Source organism: Cajanus cajan, chromosome 9, assembly GCF_000230855.2.
Source record: "Cajanus cajan strain Asha chromosome 9, NIPB_CcT2T_4, whole genome shotgun sequence".
Lineage (NCBI taxonomy): Eukaryota > Viridiplantae > Streptophyta > Magnoliopsida > Fabales > Fabaceae > Cajanus > Cajanus cajan.
Genome location: NC_138525.1, coordinates 1,845,788 through 1,868,832, shown reverse-complemented (window position 1 = coordinate 1,868,832; position 23,045 = coordinate 1,845,788). Strand labels below are relative to the sequence as shown.

The 23,045-nt window shown below is 39.1% G+C and overlaps 4 protein-coding genes across 4 annotated transcripts; 3 read left to right on the top strand and 1 right to left on the bottom strand.

Annotated features, from left to right (window-relative positions):
* Positions 1 to 1,284: 1,284 nt before the first annotated feature.
* LOC145951695 (uncharacterized) lies at positions 1,285 to 2,757 on the top strand. The gene has a single exon (XM_083063555.1). The coding sequence runs from the start codon at positions 1,285 to 1,287 to the stop codon at positions 2,755 to 2,757; it is 1,473 nt and encodes a 490-aa protein (XP_082919681.1).
* A 1,535-nt stretch (positions 2,758 to 4,292) lies between these two features.
* LOC109806248 (uncharacterized) lies at positions 4,293 to 5,150 on the top strand. The gene has a single exon (XM_020368621.2). The coding sequence runs from the start codon at positions 4,293 to 4,295 to the stop codon at positions 5,148 to 5,150; it is 858 nt and encodes a 285-aa protein (XP_020224210.2).
* Positions 5,151 to 5,288: 138 nt separating this feature from the next.
* LOC145951694 (uncharacterized) lies at positions 5,289 to 5,852 on the top strand. Its single transcript, XM_083063554.1, has one exon. It carries the CDS (start codon positions 5,289 to 5,291, stop codon positions 5,850 to 5,852), a length of 564 nt encoding a protein of 187 aa, XP_082919680.1.
* Positions 5,853 to 13,432: 7,580 nt separating this feature from the next.
* On the bottom strand, positions 13,433 to 18,349 carry LOC114914909 (receptor-like protein 9DC3). Its single transcript, XM_083063632.1, is given in 3 exon segments — positions 13,433 to 14,260; positions 14,263 to 14,867; positions 15,717 to 18,349. Coding segments are annotated over 3 exon segments (1,104 nt in total). The 5' UTR covers positions 16,133 to 18,349; the 3' UTR covers positions 13,433 to 14,177.
* Between the last annotated feature and the right edge of the window lie 4,696 nt (positions 18,350 to 23,045).

The following is a 23,045-nucleotide window of genomic DNA, read 5'->3' as shown; positions in this document are numbered from 1 at the left end:
TATGGTGGCCGAATCGCCCGAATACCCGAGACCATTGCTTATGCCGAGTACCCGAACCCGTCGACCACCCCCAGATGGGGCAAAACGTGTCGGCGGAGTCGGCCGAGTATGTCGGCATCATCTAGATGGTTACGGAGAGATTAATTAACATAATGCACAGAATTAGACCCCTAATTTTCCGGGGCCCAGTCCCTAATTGCAGCCCAATAAGAACTACTATAAATAGGACCCCAACGAGGTATGTAATTAATTCTGAACTACCGCATTTATTACGCCGAGTACTAACTTGAGCGTCGGAGTGTCTTTGCAGGCACACCCCCCCTTTTTACTTCGGACTGCTCAGATTGGAACGAGAAGACTAAGACCCAAGATCCGACCCGTTACAACAAAGATAATTGAAGTGTGTATCCTGACACAGGAACATTTGGCGCCCACCGTGGGGACGAGAAGACTTTTTCAGCCCCTTCCGAACTCTACGACTGAGACCAAGACATGGTAGTAACCCGCAAAGGACAATCAACAGCAACTCAACCGATTCCTAATCCCGATAGCAACCCCGTCATGACCAACCAAGAACGCTACCCGTATGGAATGCCTCAAACCGAACCAGAACCTGTGATACAAGAGGTCCGGCCGAACACTAACCGAGACCAACCTGACCTCCAAGATGACTTGCGTGCTTTACGAGAGGAAATGGCCGCTATCCGAAGGCAGAGAGAGGCAGACGCCAGGGATTTGGCCGAACTGCGATGAAAAAATTTCGAGCTCTGAGGTCTTAACCAAACATATGTGCCGTCAACCCCTACTCTCCAAGAAGAGTCGGCATATCACGCCCCGACCGACCATGAGACCCGAACTCCTGTCAGCTCATTGATAGCTAACAAGGCCGATACCACCACTCACTCCCTAAGGCATCCCTTTTCCCGAAGAATAATGGAGGCAACCCTGTTAGACCATTGGAAAAGCATGCCGATCGAGAAGTACGACGGGTCATCCGACCCCGAGGATCATTTAAACGTTTTCCTGACCCAGGCAACCCTTTCCACTCAGGACGACTCGGCTTTATGCCGAATATTTCCCACATCGCTGAAAGGAAGAGCTTTGAGTTGGTTTACGAGACTGCCGAGTGCCTAAATTGACTCGTTTGGTGAGTTGTCGTCCCAGTTCACCCTGCAGTTCGCAACGAGTAAGCCGTACAAGACGACCTCATTGGCCTTGGCCGGGGTCCGTCAAGAAAAGAAAGAAAGCCTGAGAAACTTCATGGACCGATTCAACAAGATTGCAATGGAGATTGGTGATCTTAATCCTTCCGTGGCATTGGACCGGCTGAGCACGGCCCTCAGGCCGGGACCATTCGTGAACAGTTTGTGCAAAAAACCACCCGTTGATATGAATGACCTCCGACGAAGAGCCGAGAAGTATATGCAAATGGAGGAACTGGCGGAGACTCGAAACCAGGCCAGGGCCGAAGAGGGTTACGGCCGAAAAGAGCCAGGCCGAGAGCCCATGAAAAAGGCGAATGCCGAGTCCTCGAGCACTCGACCGCCGAGAGCACCACGTTACACCGCCTACACCCCCCTGAATACGAGCAGGGTCAAGGTGATGGAGCAGGCCCTCGCTTCCGAAATCCTTGTGATGCCGAAAAGGGCGAACACTCCCCCGAGAGCCGATAAGGCGAAAGCGTGCCGGTTCCACCAAAACAGAGGACACTCGACCGAAGAATGCTCGGCATTAAAAGACAAACTCGAGGACCTCATCAAACAGGGCCACCTGTCAAGCTTCATCACCCCCCAGAACCACCAGTCGAGGGGGAGTAACCGCCACCACTCACGCGAAGCACCCCCACCAAGAGACCGACGCTGCCGATCCCGGTCAAACGAAAGGAGAGACCAGTCAAGGCATTCTCGAGAAGACGATGACCGACCGAGAAAGATAATAAATACGATAGCCGGGGGCTTCGCCAGGAGAGGTTCCACCTCTTCGGCGAGGAAAAGACACCTCCGGGCAGTGCGGTCGGTAAATAGTGTGAACCAGCCAAGGATGCCCAGGATGCCACCCATAACCTTCTCCGACCGAGATTTCCGGGGGGTTGATCCTGTTCAGGACGACCCCATGGTGATTTCCATCGAAGTACACAACTGCATCGTAAAGAAAACTTTGGTTGATCAGGGGAGCTCGGCCGACATATTGTACTGTAATACATTTGTACAGCTCAGAATTCCTGAGGAGAGCCTAGAGTCGTACCATGAGCCACTGGTAGGCTTCTCAGGCGAAAGGGTGATGACGAGAGGGTGCATCGACCTGTACACCCGATTCGGGTTCGATCAAAAGCCTTCCCGAGAGATCAAGATCCGCTACATCGTGGTGCACACAAACACGTCGTATAACATCCTACTGGGTCGACCCTCCATTAACGCCCTCGGGGCGATTGTCTCGACCCCCCACTTGTGCATGAAGTTTCCGTCGAGAGATGGACAAGTGATAACCGTACACGCTGATCAAAAAACGGCACGAGAATGCTATCTCTCCAGTCTTAAGGTACAGCCAATGGCCGACTCCCCGAGGACGAAGGGTGTGAATGTAGTAGGGCAGCAGACGACGGAAGACATCGAACTCGATCCTCGGTTAGGCGAAGAAGAACGAATCGAGCCAACCGAGGACCTCAGGCCTTTTCAACTAGGCAAAACACTCGAACAAATCACAAATATAGGATCTCAGTTGAGCGAAGCCGACTCAAGACGAGTCAAGTCGTTGTGAGGGATAACCGAGACCTATTCGCATGGAGGGCATCAGATATGTCAGGGATAGACCCCAAGTTCTTATGCCACCGGTTAGCCGTATGCCGAGACGCGCGACCCTTCGCGCAAAATTAAAGAAAGATGGGGGAGGAGAAGCGAAAAGCTGCGGATGCCGAGGTGAAAAAGTTGTTAGAGGCTAAGTTCATAAGGGAAGTCAGGTACACGACTTGGCTAGCTAACGTGGTTTTGGTAAAAAAGTCGAATGGAAAATGGAGAATGTGTACCGACTACACCGACCTCAATAAAGCATGCCCCAAGGACGCTTATCCACTCCCTTGCATCGACCAACTTGTCGACGGAGCGTCCGAGCACTTTATCTTCAGCTTCCTCGACGCCTATTCCGGCTACAATCAGATAAGGATGCACCCTTCCGACAAGGAGAAGACGGAATTCATCACTGAGAACGCCAACTTCTGTTATCGAGTCATGCCTTTTGGATTGAAGAACGCCGGGGCAACCTATCAGAGGTTAATGGACAAAGTGTTCCAGGGGCAAATATGTCGAAACATCTAGATCTACGTGGATGATATGGTGGTCAAGTCCAATTCTCTCACCGAGCACATCACGGACCTAGCCAAAATCTTCGGCAAACTCCGCAAGCACAACATGAGGCTAAACCCCGAGAAGTGTACTTTTGGGGTCAAGGGAGGCAAATTCTTAGGCTTTATGCTATCGGCAAGAGGCATAGAAGCGAACCGAGACAAATGTCAGGCCGTGATGAACATGAGAAGCCCAAGCAACCTCAAGGAATTGCAACGCCTCTCCGGGAGACTAGTCGCCTTATCCCGATTCCTCCCACGGTTAGGCGACAAAATTAGCCCGATGACAAAGCTCCTGCGGAAGGCGTCGGCCTTCTCGTGGGACGAACACTGCGAAGCAGCCTTCACAGCCTTGAAGACGACTTTGGCGACGCCCCCGACCCTTGCGAAGCCTGACCCTCTCAGCCCAATACTGGTATATTTGGCCGTGTCCGAGGAGGCGATCAGCTCGGTTCTGGTGCAGGAAAGAGAAGGCAACCAAGCTCCCGTGTATTTTGTCAGCCGACTGCTACAAGATTCAGAAACCCGGTACCAGTTGATCGAAAAAGTGGCGCTCGGTCTAGTACACACTTCCCGACGCCTACGCCATTATTTCCAAAGCCACCAAGTTGTTGTACACATCGACTGCCCCATCGCTAAGGTGTTAAGGAAGCCCAAACTCGCCGGAAGAATGATGGCCTGGTCGATAGAACTCTCGCAGTTTGTCATCACCTTCAAACCGAGGGGACCGATCAAGGCTCAGTGTTTGGCCGACTTCATAAATGAACTTCACCCACAAGGCCAATTCGAGGAACCATGGTGGACCCTCCATGTGGACGGATCCTCAAACAGCCAGGGGAGCGGGGCAGGAGTGATCCTATAAGGACCGAGAGGGATAACATTGGAACAATCCCTGCGCTTTCGGTTCAAAGCCTCGAACAACCAAGCCGAATACGAAGCTTTATTGGCAGGATTAATGGGTTCATCAAAAGCCAAATGTCGAACCGACTCCAAAGTGGTGGCCGAGCAAGTTGGTGGAAGCTTCCAAGTAAAGGATCACAACATGATGAAGTATTATCACGCTTATCAAAAAATAAAAGCGGGCTTTCAGGAGGTGTCGGTCGAGCACATCCCACGCGAAGACAATGCCCGTGCCGACCAGTTGGCTCGGCTGGCCGCGACCAAAAAGCCGGGGCATTTGAGAACGATAATCCAACAAGAGATCGACCGCCCTAGTGTCGATGCAGAAGTGGTGGCAAATGTCAATGTCGATTGCGCCAATCAGGAAGATTCCCAAGACTGGCGAGCCGAAATCAAAGAGTTCCTCGTAAGTGGAAACACGCCGACCGATCCGTCCGAAGCCAAACGGCTAAGAACTCAAGCCGGCAGATACGTTGTCATCGCCGACCAGCTGTACAAACGCGGTTTCTCTACCCCGTTACTCAAGTGCCTCAACTCCGCCGAGGCTGATTATGTGACGAGAGAAGTGCACGAGGGTATATGTGGACTGCATTCGGGAGCGAGGACAACCGTTTCCAAACACCTACGAGCCGGGTACTATTGGCCGACCATGAACATCGACTGCGCTATGTTCATAAAGAAGTGCCAGCCGTGTCAAAAGCATGGCAATTTGGTCCATCAGCCGGCCGAGCAATTACATTGCATTCCCCCAGCATGGCCGTTCTCCACTTGGGGTGCCGATATACTCGGACCTTTCCCGGTCGCCAAGGGCCAATGCAAATTTCTCATCGTTGCCGTCGACCTGTTCACCAAATGGATCGAAGTCGAACCCTTGGCGTGTATCTCGGCTCATCAAGTCCAAAAGTTTCTATGAAAGAATATTATCACCCGTTTCGGTGTCCCACACACTCTTCTGACCGACAACGACCTGTAATTTACCGACCGAAAACTAAACAAATTCCTAGCCGGCTTAGGAGTGCAGCACAAGGTGACATCGGTCGAACACCCGCAAATGAATGGTCAGGCCGAGTCAGCCAACAAGGTCATCCTTTCAGAACTGAAGAAACGTCTAGGGGAAGCAAAGGGAGCATGGGCCGAGCAGCTACCGGAGGTGTTATGGGCATATCGATGCACCCCCCAGTCAACCACACAAGAAACACCTTTCCGGTTGGTCTATGGATCCGACGCGATGATCCTGGTGGAAATCGGAGAACCGTCATTCCGCCGAGCCCACTTTGACGAAGCAAGCAACGAAGCCGAACTCCGAACAAACTTGGACACGGTAGAAGAGATTCGTGACCGAGCACTAGTCGTGGCCGAGGCCACCAAGCAACGCTACAAGCGAAGATTCGACAGCAGGGTGAAACCAAGAGAATTTCGAGAAGGAGATCTCGTTTGGAGAGCCACAGGCGAAGCAAGAAAAGATCCGAGACAGGGGAAGCTCGCCTCAAATTGGGACGGACCATTCCGCATCCGACACAACCTAAACAACGGAGCATTCAAGCTAGAATACCTATCAGGAGAACCTATTCCTAGGACATGGAATTCGACACACTTAGAGATGTATTACAGCTGATGTAATGGTGCACTCTTTTCCTTGACCGACTCTTTTTTCCCTAAGGAGGGTTTTTGGGTCGGCAAGGTTTTTAACGAGGCACTTCATTAATAAAAGTTCAAAATTTCATCATATCGTTTACATTTTTATTCTATGTCTAGGCCGAGCACTACACCCAAATACGACGGAGCCGAACAATACTCGGCCGACAACAATAAAGTGAACTCGTGCCCAACAGGTTTCCCTCCCGAGTACCCTCCTCGGCTAAGGATGTACCTAGGCCGAGCACTATCCCCGACCACGACGAGGCCGAGCAATACTCGGCCGACGACGACAAAGTGAACTTGTGCCCGACAGGTTTCCCTCCCGAGTACCTTCCTCGGTTAAGGATGTACCTAGGCCGAGCACTATCCCCAACCACGACGGAGCCGAGCAATACTCGGCGAGCACTACATGTGACCCGTACTGAGCCCGAGCAATCCCCGGTCAACATTCAAAATGTGCACTCGCGCACAACAGGCTTCCCTCCCGAGTACCCTCCTCGGCTAAGGATGCGCCTAAGCCAGGCACTACGCACGACCGCGACGACGCCGACCAATATTCGGTCGATTACGGAAAGTACACTCGTTCCCTACGTCGAGCACTATGCGCGATCCGTACCGAGCCCGACCAATCCTCGGTTAACCATACGAAAAATACTCGTGCCCTATGCCGAACACTCTGAACCCGTCGCATCCGAGTAAATCTCGAGTAATCGCTCAAAACGCGTAATTTCAACCGAGCACTCACCAAAACCGTACACTCGGTTAAACACGAAATATGCACTAATCATCAACACTAATCGCGAAATACGTCCACTCGGTCACCCATACAGGTCGGATTGTGTCTACATTACTAAGCGCTATAAACATGCGAAAAATCAGTATCATTTATAAAAATAAGAGTATGGCCGACCAAAACGGCTACTTGCAAAAATTTTAAAGTCCACCGGCACCAATGGCCAAAAATGACAAAAGGCACTTACGGCCCGGTTACAAAAAATAGGTAAACCTAAACCGTCAACGGGCCGATCCCTTAAGTAGCTGCCGAGCTTCCAGGATTACCTCCGTCGCCCTCGCCAACCACGTCAATGATCGGATCTTCATCCTCAGCTGGTTGCACGAGAGCTTGGATGGAAATACCGTGATGAGGGGCCTCGGCATCGGGTTGAGCCCCTTGGGGGAACTCATAATAGCTCATAAACTTGCCACCTAAAAAGTCTCGGCCAACATCGAACTGAAAGTCAGCCAGAACCTCACAAAAATGATAAGCCTGCCTGACCGCATGCTGGAAGCCGGCATCATGTTGCTCAAGTATCTGCTCGGTAGCTTCGGCTTCGAACTTTGCGGCCGCCTCTTTCAACCGAGCAATCTCGTTCGCTGACGCGACAGCATCGACCTTCATTCTTTGTACGACCAACTTCAAGTCGTCGGCCTCCCTTCGATGGGCGTCGGCAAGCCTCTTCAATTCTTCAGCCGACTCAGTTAACTTGGCATTCGCAGCCAACGCCTCTTTCACTGTGGCCTCGGCCTCCTTGAGTCGGCCATGGATCCTTTCCTCGGACACGGCATGCCTGTTCATGACATGTTTTGCAACAAGGGAGGTCTGAGTATCGAGTTCGCAGAACAGCTTATATGCGGCCTCGGCAGACATGCCCTCCAAGTATTGCAGCCCACCCCCAGTAGCAAGATCTAAACCGACCAAATTTTCGGTCTGCACGTTCGGGGCAAGGAAATTGGAGCCGGCGACAACAGCTGGGATAGCGAAGTTGCCGCAACCCGATTGCTCCAGCGACAGCTGCTTGGCCCGCTTGGTCGAAGAGCTCGGCCGCTCCGGCTCTATATTGTGCTCGGCTGCCCTCACTCGGGAGGTGCTTCCTTTCTTTTTGGGGTCGGCGGCAGGAATCAGCACATGGGAAGGCTTATCCCGAGCCATCTTCAGAGCCGACCGCGCCGGGGGAACCTGCCCACTAGCCTTTGCATCCTTCGCCCTTTTCGCGAGCATGGCGGTCACGTCTAGCTTACCTCCGGCCATTAAACCTGCAACGAAGTAAATCTTAACATCAATTTAAAAACTGATTAAGTAACCGAATCCTAGAACGCATACCTAGCAAGGCCGTCTCAAAATGAGACGTTTCAAAAATGTCCAAAAGGCCTCGGACAGGCAAGCCTTTCGGTAGCTGATCTAACAGGTCCACGATCTCCTTGTCCTCGGCAGGGAGTTTAGACGCCGACATCGCTTCGTAACGCATCGGGCGCTTCGTCCAATAAAAGGGAAATAGCGGGTCGCCTTCTCGGTCATAAAAGCAATTCTTCATCTCCGACCCCCAGCGAACCTTGAAGAATCCATCTTTAAACCCTTTGTAGGAAGAAGTGAAGGCTCGGAGAAATCCTCGCTTCGGCACCCGAGACAATGACACCCACTTTGCCGGTTTGCTCGGGCGACTGGTATAGTAGTAAAGGAAAGCCAGGGGTCGGGGAGTCAGACCCAAACACAAGCATAAATTCCGAAACGCCTGCATCGCGGCCCATGCATTCGGGTGCAACTGAGTCGGTGCCACGTTGAGCACTCGGAGAGCCCCCATTTGAAAATCGTCAAAGGGTAGTTGAACACCGAGGTCTACGAACCAGCACATGTAGGCGTAGAAGTAATCGTCCTCATCGTCCCCCGACTCCAAAAACACGAAGTCAGTCTCCAGCCCGTCGTCCATGCATGCCTCGGCAAGTAGGGGAAACTGATCCTCCCCACTCCCGAAACAGTTCTCCAAAGAGACAAATGTGTCTAACAGCCCCTGGTCAGACAACTTCGAAAGATAAATGCCGACCTCCCCGTCGACCCACTCGTAACCAGGCATCTCCACAGTTCCGTAGTCGATCCGTGCCCTTACCCGAGTACTCGGTCTGACAGCTCTCTTGCCTCGTGCATCGCCGACCACCTCTAGTTCGTCCCCGCTTATATCAACTTGCAACGCTTGCGGGTCTAGCTGACCGACTCGACCTACACATCGGTCATCCACCTCGGTTGCCCGTGCCAAGGCCACGGTCAATGTTATCGGAGGCGATACCTCGACCACCTCATCCCCGCTATCCTCTTGTTCGGGGTGATCAGAAGGGAAGACAACTTCGCATTGTAGCGGTGGTAACCTCGATATTTCACTTGAAGTCGACCCCTCGATATTTTACCTTGCTCGGGTTGTTCGAAAGAATATGATCTTGGGAGAGCTCGGAAAATTTACAACGCGTAAATTTTCACGTCAACACCCCTATTTATAGGCAAGGTAAATCGGGGGAGGTGAAAAGACGCCCCCAGGCCACAACCGTTCGATCTACATCATCCAACGGCCCAGATTTAGTAACCGTTGGGCCTGTAACCGCTAGGGCCAACGTGGCAAGCCACACCTGCTGAGGCCTCGGTCTAAGTCATCAATATTCAAAGCCCCAGCGCAAGATCTCACGTCCAAGCCCTCGGCTCGACCTCACATGGCCAAGGTCTCGGCCTAGACCGTCTGCAAAAGGCCTCGACTTGACCTCATATGGCTGAGGTCTCGGCCTAGACCGCCTCTAAAGGGCCTCGACTTGACCTCATATGGCTGAGGTCTCGACCTAGACCGCCTACAAAAGGCCTCGGCCTGACCTCACATGGCTAAGGTCTCGGCCTAGACCACCTCCAAAAGGCCTCGACTTGACCTCATATGGCTGAGGTCTCGGCCTAGACCGCCTACAAAAGGCCTCGGCCTGACCTCACATGGCTAAGGTCTCGGCCTATACCACCTCCAAAAGGCCTCGACTTGACCTCATATGGCTGAGGTCTCGGCCTAGACCGCCTCTAATATACTGACCCTTATTCCTCAGCAACGAATACCACGTCACCATCTTCTTTGTACCGTCTTCATCTTTTCTCATCCTTGACGCTGCGGGGGTTGTATACCATATGGTGGCCGAATCGCCCGAATACCCGAGACCATTGCTTATGCCGAGTACCCGAACCCGCCGACCACCCCCAGATATGGTGGCCGAATCGCCCGAATACCCGAGACCATTGCTTATGCCGAGTACCCGAACCCGTCGACCACCCCAGATGGGGCGAAACGTGTCGGCGGAGTCGGCCGAGTATGTCGGCATCATCTATATGGTTACGGAGAGATTAATTAACATAATGCACAGAATTAGACCCCTAATTTCCCGGGGCCCAGTCCCTAATTGCAGCCCAATAAGAACTACTATAAATAGGACCCCAACGAGGTATGTAATTAATTCTGAACTACCGCATTTATTACACGGAGTACTAACTTGAGCGTCGGAGTGTCTTTGCAGGCACACCCCCCCTTTTTACTTCGGACTGCCTGGATTGGAACGAGAAGACTGAGACCCAAGATCCGACCCGTTACAACAAAGATAATTGAAGTGTGTATCCCGATACAGGAACAAATACCATTCACCCGTTTATTAATTCCAGCAAAAGTTAACAAAATATTTCTATTTTAAATTGTATATTCAAAAAATATTTATTTATTTATAAATTTTAATTATATAAAAAATATTTATCTTGCATCCTAAAATATTGATTATATAAATACTAGTAATTTAGCATATGTAATGCACAGGTAAATGTTTATTATATATAACTAAAATTTTAAAAAAAAATTACGTATATAATTAAATATTATGTTTAAATGGAAAAATTATATATAAAATTTGAATAAATAAATATTTTTAAATATATAAATTATATTTTAGATTTATAATAAATAATTTATATTATAATATGATAGTTATTTTTATTTATTGATATTAAAATTTAATTTATAAGCAATTATGATAAATAAAAAAAGCTAATTAAATATGAAGTTAAAGAATTACTAAAAATCTTTTCCTTGAAGAAAAATCCACAAAACGTCATCACACAAGATAATTGTTTGTTTTATATAAGAAAGTTGATTTAAAATTAATATAAATAGATATTTTTAAATATATAAATTATATTTAAGATTTAAGATGAATAAGTATATCATTTTTATGTATTGATAATTTATTTTAAAAATATTAAATTTAATTTATAAATAAATAAGATAAATAAAAATTTAAATTAAATAAAAAGTTAAAAGAATCTCCCGAGATATTCTCGTCAAAGAATAATTCTTAAAAATACTCTTGTACAAGATAGTCATTCATGTAATATATAGAACTTAATTTTCTTTTAATTTAGTTGAAATATTAAAAATGCCTAAATGAAAAAGATAAAAAGTTAAAAAATAATGACAAAGATATAACTAATTCAAATAATATTTAAAATTTTTAATATTATAAAATATGCATCAATGTCTGATCAACATTGGTTGTGTTATGATTCATGGATCCATCTCTTTTCCCTATGTCCATGTATTGATATTTCTTTATTTTGTCTTTTAATAATAATAGGTAAACTTTACTGTTTTAGAATGGAATTTGTTATGAATCTGTTTAATTGTGTTTCTGTTATAAATATATTGTACCTCTCTATCAATGATATCAATGACGAATGAGATATTGCTATTTTAGATTTTTTAGTTGTAAAATTAGAAGTAGTGATAGAATAGTTATCCTTCTCTTATGAAATTGACAAAGAGGTAGCGACTTATATCTCTTAACTAAGATATTCAAAATTTAAATTTTGGTCTTAAATATAAAATAGATTATATTAAAATAAAAATCCTCATTTTGTGTACGCTAAGGTCTCAATGGAGTTTAATTACTATTTTTTGTGGTATATATTTTGTATTAATTCTATGATTTAAAAAATTATATATATTATTTAGAAAAAAATACAGTAAAAAATTTAAGTAACTAGTCATATTATAACAGATTCTAATGGGATTGAGGAGAAGTTGTGACAATTGTGTATCGTTACAATTGATAGTTCAGAGAGTCAAATGTCAAAGAAAGACGGCAAGAGAACAAAAAAGAATCAACAGAAAGGCAACAAGTAGCTAGGAAGTCATATTGTAGAGGTTTACCTCAGAAATTCAGCATCCAATGCAGGCAATGCCCTGCTCAGCTTTCTGCGAGGCTTGACAAATAGGATGTTGCATGTTATGCACATAATTGATTCACTCAAAAAACCTTATTTATGGCAGCATATAGTTTGTCTCACATTGTAAACAGGTTTTGATTTCCCTCACAGTTAAGCATTTCAAACTTCATTGAGATCGATCACTAATTGTAAGTCAAAGACCTTCTCAATGTTTCTTTTAGTTTTGGTTTCCTTAAGATATTTGAACCAAAAACCAACTTTCCCAGAAGACAGTTTTTTCGTCACTTTAGATTCTTTCACATATTTTTGCCAGATGAATTATCTTGTTCAGCATTGTTCTTCAGTTGAACCCACTCTTTGATCACAGATTTGATACTCTCACTAGTGGTATTAACTTCTTGAAAAGTAATTTTCGTATTAAGGAATTTTACATGATCTCTCACTGGAGTCCCAAGACAAGAATTCATCTAATGATTTCTGATCTAAAATCTAAGTATCCTAAATAAAATTTTATATGGGGTTGACAAAGACGAATTGATGTTTAATATCATCTTATAATCACAAGTACCACCCCGCATGCAGTTATTTGTGGAACATTACATTAGTACAAGTCAGATACATATTCCTCAAGGATCTTTTGAGAGCAATAATTCGTATGATGAGATTTATTGTGAAATTTTATGTTTCTGATCTTTCAAGAAATTCCAGCAACATCCATGAAATGGACAAGGTTGCAGCTGTAACATACTTGAACTGGATTTTTTTTCTTTTCTGGTGGAACATGTTATATTTCCTAATTTATATGCTATTACACTCATTTTTAGCTATGCATTGGGTGCACAGACTAACTAATGCCACATATATATTGCTATAAGATTCAGGAGTGTTGGTCTCTTGAATACAAAACAAGAACGTATAGGAGATACCAATTTTTCTTGATATATTTCTAAAATGAAACAGAGCTCCAATTTATAGAGCAAAGTTAAATGCCTAAGCTGCTGCATTCTTTAATATTTTATGTCTAGAATACTCGCTGTTATAACTTGTAAGATAGGATGGAATTCATGGCTAAGGTAAAATAAAAACCACTTTGACTTCTTTCACCACCAGACTTAATGTTGCTGTCAAGTTTTCATCAACTCGTAATGTGTCTTTGCTGCTATGAGGTCATCCTTATGAACTCAAACATTCAAACTCAATATTGTCTAACTCGGTACTGCTGTCTCACGTGCATCGATAGATATCATATGAGGGTTCAAATGTAGTTGGGTGAATGTGCTAGTGTGATATTAGACGTCATTTTATCATTCAATAGACCACGGAAGATTTGGTTCAATACCTAAGATTTGAGACATCAGACTCACTATGCCAGTAAAATCTTAAGATGTCTCTTACGAATACTGTGAAATCAATTCAACTGAAAATTTAGAATGTTTTGGAAGATTAGAAATTTGTATCGATAATTCATGAATATCAAATTGCATTATAATGTATGAAATAATGTGTAATTTAATTAGAAAAAAAATTCCACTTCAATAGTTAAATCAATAGTGCAGGAAAACTAATCCTGAATGATCATCCATAGCACTAATAGGATAGCAAAATAGATGTGTTTCAACATCATGGTGAGAACAACGTATTTGTAAGATTATTTACTTCTGTCTAATCCTCAAATTGATTCCCTTCTCACCAGTCACCAATAATAGTCAGATCACCAAATGGTAGAATGGCCTCTTGGTCTTTCTCCAAGGAAAATACCTCGGATCGTCCTCTCATTTCTATCTCATCACCATATATCCATGATATTGAGTTAATGGTTTCATTCATGAAAAATTAGAAAAACGTATTAGTTGAGTACATAGAAAGGTACCTATACTTGGCAAGAACAGAATACTAGAAACAAGTCAACGTTTGAAACTAAGGTTATTAGAAAGATATAAAACAATATATATTAGATGGTGAAGCAGTGAAATAAGATACTCAAACAAAATGAGACAATTTCATACTGTTTAGATATTAAATATTCTTGCAATCAACAACACAACAGTTTTAAAAATATACAACAACAACTATTAATATAAAACCAACACTGACAATTAAATATAAAAATAAAACTGAAGTACATCATACACTCGTACCAAAAAATAAATAGTACAAAAATAGTATAACACATACATATTACAACTAAACTTTGAATTATCTCTCCCATGCAATGCAGTGAGATAAGGAAGTTATGCAGAAATGAAGTTGAACAGGAAGGTGTACAACAAGACATTCTCCAGTCATGTCACATATCCACTAATTCATTGTGCTACAATTTTCATGAGTTCTCATTCTTTTCTTCCTTTTCACCTTCTTATTAAGTTGACCTCCAACCATTTCACAAGCCATTGAGGCTTACCTATTAACAATACACAACATCCCATGCCCACTCCAAATACCATTCCACATCCATACCCTATAGCCACTGGTTTCCAGCCAAATCCAAATCTATCTTCTCTCCATAAGGTCTGTGAAGGTGGAGAATGTTCTTCAGGGTCCTTGTTGCATTTCATTGACAATGGAACTCCACATAACTCTAAGTTTCCCTCATAGGAATCATTCAAAAAAGTATTGAACTGTTTTCCTTGAGGTATTTCTCCCACAAGATGGTTATGGGAAAGTTTAAGGACTTCAAGAAAGTTCAAATTGGTTAATTCTGTGGGAATCCTACCATTGAGCATATTTGAGGAGAGATCCAATGATTCCAAGTTTGTCAAATTTCCCATGGATTGGGGAATAGAACCACTGAATTTGTTATGGGAAAGGTTGAGCCCTTTGAGAGCATGAAGCTCTCCAAAAACATTTGGAATCTTTCCTTCAAATTTGTTTATCGATAAATCAATGTTTATAAAATTTGTTGGAATTTTGTTGAGTGTCATACTGATTGCTTTCGTTGTTACAGTCACAGAATCAATGTATGTTGCATTCTGTTCCTGCGTAGGAACACTCCTCCTGTCGTTCTTCCTTCTTGGTCTTCTAAGTCTTTAGTCCCGACCGAATACTGTCTCCAAAGGGTGGGGAGGGTACCTACAAAGGCACTCCAACGATCAAGTAAGTATTCGGTATGGAGCAATAAATGCCTTTATGTTGAATAGTAACGTACCTCATTTATGTCACATTACCTGTGTATTTATAGAGACACAATTGGGCCTGGTGGGCCCTCAGTCTTTAGAGGATGATAACTTTTGAGTTAACCTTAATCTCTTCTAAATTAGGCATGGTAATTATTGCATAATAGGTGTTTAATTTGCCACGTGTTATTCGTGAGCTGTTCCTTATTGGTCTTCGGCTAGGCACAAGGCCGAGGGGGGTCTCGGCTTGACCCTACTCCGAAGGGTTGTTCGGCCTGCACGAGGGCCGTAGAGGTATTCGGCCTGGCCTGGCGCCGAAAGGGTTTTTGAGTAGTAGTTGGTGTCCGGCTTGCTCCTAGGCCGAGGTGGTCTTCGGCCTGCTCCAAGGCTGAGGTGGTGTTCGTCTTACCCCTAGGTCGAGGAGGTGTTCGGTCTGCTCCAAAGCCGAGGAGGTGTTCGGCTTACCCCTAGGCCGAGGAGGTGTTCGGCTTAGCTTCATGCCGAGAGGTCTTCCTCATGGCCAAGGGGTCTTATTGGGTGGCCACCTCTCGTGGTGGCTCTCGGGGCGGCCCTTTGGCCGAGGTGTGTGGTTGTGGTTCATCGGTTCGGGCTCCCCTATCGGCCTATTATCTGACCAAAGGGGTTCCTACTAATACCTTGTGTTTCCCTCGGCTTGGGCACCTCTATCGGCCTATTGTCTGACCGAAAGGGTGCCTATTAGTACACATTCAATATCTGAGTTTCCATATATTGCAAACTGTTACCCACTTCATCTTGAACAACATTCTTCATGGCTTCAAAATTTTGTATGTAGTCTTTTGGTATTGGGCCGGTGAAGTTGTTGGATGAGATATCAAAAATAACTAAATTGGGAAATCGATGCTTAGTCTTCAAACTGGCAATGGGGCCATGCAACTTATTGGCTTTCAAAATCAATACTTCCAAATATGGTAGAGTTTGAAGCCAATTGGGAAATGTATCCTCAAGTTGATTGTTCGCAAGATTTAAAAGTTCCAGATTTGTGCAGTTGGACAAAGATTCTGGTATAAGACCTGCTAGTTGGTTGCCATTGAGATTCAAAGTACTGAGCCAACTATTCTTTGAAAATGTACTTGGCAAAGTGCCATCAAGTTTATTCATCTGTAAATTTAAAACTTGAAGGGATGATAATTTTGAAAGACATTGGGGAATGATGCCTGTCAATTTGTTGTGAGACAAGCTGAGACTCTGAAGTGAACTAGCATTGCAAATTGATTAAGGGAGGTCACCTCTAAAGTTAGTAAAAGACAAGTTGAGGTGTGTAAGGCTCCCAAGTCCACCAAAGTGAGATGAGAATTGAGAGTTGGAGAAGTCATTGAAAGCAAGGTTAAGTGATTGGAGATTAGAAAGACTGAAAAGAGTACTGTTTGGATGGATTTCACCCACAAACCCACTGCAGGGGAGGTCGAGCCCTATGATGTGACCGAAAATGGGGTGACATGTGACTCCAACCCAAGAGCAACAATCTGTTCCATTTTTCCATGTTGCTATCTTTGGATAAACATGGTCACAATAATAATTATAAAAAGAAGGGTCATCATAAGAAGTAGTATGAATAGTGAAGGAGGTCTTGAATTGAAGCAAGGCAAAGCTGTCATGGGGATGGCATAAGGAATTGGAAGATGGAAACTGAAACAACAACAACAACAAATTCAAACACAGTAACAACCATCCCATCCATGACACTGACTCCATTCTAACTTGTTTGCATACTGAAAAGGAAAGTTTACATGAAAAGGAAAGAACCAAAGATAAAAAATTTATAGTCAATTCAATTAGGAACAAAGACAAAGATGCAGTTTTTGTAGCTAAAGTAACCGTTGATCGTGGTCCTCCTCACGCAAACAAGCATTCATTTTCTAATCTTTTCATTATGCTATCAAGGTTGTCCCCAGTTTTGTCGTTTCCATTGACTTGGAAGTCATTAAAGCATCGTTTCTTTGATTTTTTCAACTTCATATTTTTATTTTAAACGAAATGACATGTCGGATAAACATGATACCTACCTTCTCAGATCAAAATCAGGTAATTGAACTCTCTTAGTTTTGCTGTTTGGGATATTTGTCATCCCTAATTATAACCGTAATTAGTGGGTAAAAGAAATTTAGTATAGAATACACATATTAGTAGTGTTAGTGGATAATATTAAGAAAGTTTAAAAAAAACTTATATCAAAAGATTTTTATAACTTCTGTTAATTATTATTATTATGCAATTTTTTAAAAGTTAAAATTGTTAAGAATAATTTGTACATCAAAATAAAAAATCTATAAATTAAGTGTTGTTTTCTTTCTTATAACTGCTTAATTTTTTTTTATTTCTTTTATGTTAAACAAGTAAGTAGAGACACTTTATATCCATGTGTATTTCATTTAAATGAAAATTTAAGAAAAAAAAGTAGAAGAAAGAGAAGTTAAGTGAATAGTGAAGAATATTAAAATAAATATTGATAATAAACTATATGTAAAAGTGAGAAAAAAAAATTAAAAAAAGGAAAATAATAATAAATACATTTAAAGATATAACATACTTAAAGACTAAAAATAAGTCGATAAAAAATATATGTAGATAAATATAAAGAAACACAATATTTTTTGAATGGTGTATGTAAAAAAATTCTGTTAATAGGCAAATAGCATAGGAAAACTTATTGATTTGGTTTAGATTAAGAGGTTGTAAAGCGAATGGAAGAGAAGTGTGTTGGGTAGGCAAGCACTAAGAAGGAGGAGAAGGACCTCCTTAAATATACCAACTCCAATCATTTCAATTTCAACGTGAAATTATAAACTTTTTCATAAAAACTAATGTTGCTTTTGTTATTTTTTATTAATTTAAATTTAAATTTATTATTTTATATTCATCGCATTAATTTTTAAGATTTGTTTATATTGTTACGATCATTATTTATTATATTATATGAGAAAAGATTTACTTATTCAATAAATTTATTTTTATTTATTTCACTTAATAATTCATATTTTATATAAATTTTTAATAATTTAATTATTAAATTAAAAAAATTTAATACATAAATTGTAAAGTTAAAAAACAATTAAAAATTACTTGATATCCTATTTTATTAATTCAAGTTGACAAATAATCATCAAATATGTTATACGTTAATTTGAATTAATAAAATAAAATATTAAATAATTTTTAATTTTTTTTAAAGAATTTTTAAATATATAGAGGAGAAAACCACTTACTCAAAGAATAAGTTTATCTAAATTTATTATATTTAATAATTAATATTTTACATCAAATTTCAACAAGTCAACCATTGAATTAAAAGTTTTTAATACATATATCAACGTTACATTTTAAAGTTTGAAAACTATTTGATTCTCCATTTTGTTAATTCAAATATGTGTATAAAATATTTTTACAATTATTCGTCAATTTAAATTAATGAGTAAAAGTATTAAATGGTTTTTAAAAGAATTAAATTTACAAATTTAATTGATGTATAAAAATATTTAATTTAACAATTGAATCATTGAAATTTAATGTGGAATATAAGTTATTAAGTGAGGTAAGTTTAAACATATTTACACCTGGAATAAGTTTTGATTTTAGTCCTTATAATTTTTTTTTTCATCCTTGTAAAGTTTGGAAACATTATTTTTTATCCTTGAAAATATTTTTCATCCTTATAAAATAAGTAAATTTTTATTTTGGTCCATGTTAACTATTTTTCATTGATTTTCATTCTCCTAAAACTTATAAGAGTTAATCACTTATACACTACCAGTGTAAAATTTTTTTATACTAGCAACCAATCATATTTTTTAATATTACATTTTTTATTTTAATTTAATTAAATAAGCAAATGATATGATACTATTAAAAGATATGATTGGTTGTCAATATAAAAAAAATTTACACTGACAGTGTATAAATGATTAACTCAACTTATAATCAGTGGTTGCTTTGAGCACAGTCAAGGTGGGTGACCTAGGGCTCATTTTCAAAGGGGTATCACATTATTTTTAGTTTGTATAAATATAAAAAAAAATTATATATATATATATAATTAAATTATATAAAAAAATACAGTATAAACAAAATAATCACCAACAATTAATTAATTAACGGTTAAAATTCTTATTTAGTAAAAATCTATCTAGGTTTTGGAAAAATTTACTCATAATTTTAGCAAAATAAATAAGTAGTGTTAAACACAAGGAAGAAAGTTTTGTGATATATTGTATTATGATATAAACTTTTCTCATTGTTAATAAATAAGGAACACCTTGAACTTTTTCTTTTGGGAATTGCTATGATATCCATGAAAATTGAAGGATTTTGGTATTTCAAACTATGTGAACAAATAATTTTTAAAAAATAAATTTAAAATAACATTAATTTTAGATTAAAAATTTATATAAGATGAATCAATCAAAAAGACTAATTAAAAAATAATAATCAAAAAGTCAATTTTCATAACAAATTTTACTTATATGTGATAGAATTCAAAAAATTAAAAATTAAAAATTATAATAATATTATAAAAACATTAAAATGAAAAAGAAAATTAATAAATAATACAATTAAAAAACTAATTTATATTATAAATTTAAAATATTAACATCAAACTAAAACGTATTAACAAAATATTAATATTAAACTATTTAATTAAAATATATGCTATATTAAGATAAAAATTAAAATAATAGAAAAATATAGAAAACTTTATAAAGATAAATTATTAAAAATATTAAAATAAAATAAAAATAAAAATAAATAATAATAATAAATAAAAAAAAGACTATTCCGGTATCCCGCGGATACTGTAGAATTTTTCTTCTCTTTTTTCGGTTGTCTTTGATCTCTTTGATTATTTCTTTATTCTCTCAATTTTAACCTCTTACACTCTACTAAAATCTCAATTAATTTAAGAACCTTTATTTATTAGGTGTCACAAATTTCTTCGTGATATAATGTCATTATTAATCTTTTTATAATAAGTTGGGAATTCCTAATTTTAAAATACGTAATTGGGTATTATTGTTTGATTTCATTATAATTTACTCATTCATGTCTTTTATTTTTATTTGATTCACAAATTATAAATTAATTCTTGCTTTAATTTTGATTGAAATATTTTTGTAAAAGAATAATGATAATGAATTGATTATCAATGATTTTACAATAAAAATAAGAAAAATAATACTCAAATAATTATGAGAGCATAATTTTTTTTATTCATCAAAGGTACCAAAAAAAATCAAGGTTAGCTCGGTCTAAAATTACTATTTTTTATCCCAAACAATAATTTTATAATAAATAAATAATATTCATTTTAAGAATTAATATATATTTTTTAAAGTGTTATCGTACTAATATTGCATCACTAATAATTGTAGATGACATTAGATAACTACTTAATCTCTTGATAAACAAATAAATAAATTATTTATTTATATGAAATTAAAGAATTTAAAATTACAACAACTATTAATATTAAAAAAATCTTAATTTGATATTTATTCAAAGGAGTTGAGAGTAGTTTTAATATCTAAAATTATTAGAGATAAATAAAACTGTCATAAAATATTGATCTTGTAAAAATAACTTGTGGTGTACTAGATATTTTAATAACCATTATGATATTAATATCCCTTTTTAACACTGGTTCTCAAATTTTGAACAAGTATAATTTTTTTATGAAATGAAACAATTCAAACTTTCTTGTGATTAGTTTATATGATGTTATAAAATGGTAGATTAAATTACTTTATAATATAATATTTTTAACAATAAAAACATGTTAATAAAAAAATTATCAACTTTAAATTTTTAGAAGAAAATAAGAAAAATAATTAAAAATATTTAAAAAAAAACTGGCCCAAAAAAACCTATAACCCACGTAAGTTGGGACTTAGACATCGATTCAAGAGATTAGATTAAAACTGAACTTTTTAATCATGTCGTTAGCCCATACTCTAGCAGTCTGCAATGAGTGAAAAACTTATTCATATCACTCATTTTTATGATCTAAGCAGCACAATCAATCGTTCCATTAAAAAAAAGTTTTTGTAATTATAAATAATTTATTAAACAAAGATGTAATCAATCAATTTATAGTCTTTATCATGGATCGTTAATCCCCCGCCAGTATCATCAACTGATAATTTCATTTTTAAGATTTATAACCATTTCTAGTTGAAAAGCATACAGTAAATGCTTCATTGACTATGAAATCTCAGTCAAATTGAATATTTGACACCAGAAAAATAAAAGAATAGATATATATACTAACCAATTAATTATCAATATTTTTTTTTTAAATTTCATTCCTTTATTAAATTAAAGAAATACATAAAATAAAATTGTACGAGAAAGACCTTTTAGCCATACTTCTCAGCATACAAGTTCCAAGACTCGTTAGGCATCCTCGGCAACCAAAGCCCATTCGGCATCCTCGACAACCGAAGTCTATTTGATACTCTCGGTAGCCTAAACCCATTTGGCAGCCTAAACCCGTTCGATACCTCGACAGCTTAAACTCGTTTGGCACTCTTGACAACCTAAATCCATTCGGGAATCGGCACCCCTTGACAGTCGAGTGTCAATAAAACTCCTTAAACGAATGTTAATTATCTTTAATTAACGATCAAAGGTTAATTATGGTCATAAAGTTAATTACCAAATACATTACCTAATTTGGTAACCTTAACACAGGGTCCATTGAAAATCGAGCCCATAAATATCAGTATAAATAGTTTGTATCTCGAGGTAAAATTATTATTTATTTATTATTATCGATATTTGTGTTTTTCTTGATTAGTACCTTTTGCAAGTACTTCTCCCACCATAATATTTGTTTGAAACTCTCATTCGACCTTCAGGATATGTAAAAATTATTAGTGTGCTTTCAGACAGATACAAAAATAATTATCTATCATTAATTTAAAATAAACTATTTAATAAACGCATTTTCTCACTTACGCGTCTCAATTCTTAACTTTTAGTCACCAAAAAGTTTAACCTAACCCTTTTCCACATATAAAAAGTTGATTATTCCCAATAATAATATAAACTAACGTTTTGGATAAGGAGGATTACAATTCAGAAAGTGGTGTAACGTATACTTTGTGCCTTGCTCCTTTTTCTCTCCCGTTGAAGGAATAAAATTTAAAGTGCCTTTATTCTTTTCATCACCACATATTATATATATAAAAAAAGTTACGACAATATTCTTACATATATATTTTTTTAATTCAAGGCATGTAAAGAGAAAAATGAGGAAGAGAAGAAAAAATATAAAATAAAATAAACGATGGAATAAAAATAAATAAAAAATAGATTTTTAAAAATATATTCCAATAATTCATTAAATGCACATCATTGCTTGATAAATAAAAAGTCTTTTAATGAAGACAAACCTAAATTAATAAAGTAATATCTGGCGCGGGTTTGAAATAGTCATGGCCTCAAAATATAATTTCAACGTCAACATGTCATGACACACCATAATGATCTCTTCCATTAAATTAACCAAAATAAATAGACAATTTAATTTATGCGACTGGACCATCATTATAATTCAATTAATGACCACAAACTCGTTGTCATGTCCCATTAGAAAGTTCTGTTTTGTTTTAAAGTAAAATCTATTATGTGCCACTTAAGAATCAAATTTGTTATTTTATGAAATGAAATACTAGGGCTTTTTGACCAAAGTAGGGTTGAATGGGAAGTTATTTATGTAAATGGTGCTGTTTGAAAACTATTTACGCCTTTAGGGCTATTTACAACGGTGTCGCTATGGGCCATAGCGACACTAATGCCACGTGGTTTTTTTTTTTTTTTGTGTGGGGTGGGCTCGAATGAGCCAAAACAGTGTCGCTATGGGCTGAGGCGACACAGTTTGTGCGCCATTAAAAATGGTGTAGCCCATAGCGACACCATTTAAGAAAAAAAACAAAAAAAGTAAAATAATTTCTAAATTTAAAAATAATGAAGTGAACTTATATATTTATAAAAATAAAAAATATTTATTTAAAAACGT

What these genes read in the sequence shown, in the direction of transcription:
- LOC145951695 (XM_083063555.1), top strand. Translation starts at nt 1,285, where the DNA reads ATGGAGATTGGTGATCTTAATCCTTCCGTGGCATTGGACCGGCTGAGC.
- LOC109806248 (XM_020368621.2), top strand. Translation starts at nt 4,293, where the DNA reads ATGGGTTCATCAAAAGCCAAATGTCGAACCGACTCCAAAGTGGTGGCC.
- LOC145951694 (XM_083063554.1), top strand. Translation starts at nt 5,289, where the DNA reads ATGAATGGTCAGGCCGAGTCAGCCAACAAGGTCATCCTTTCAGAACTG.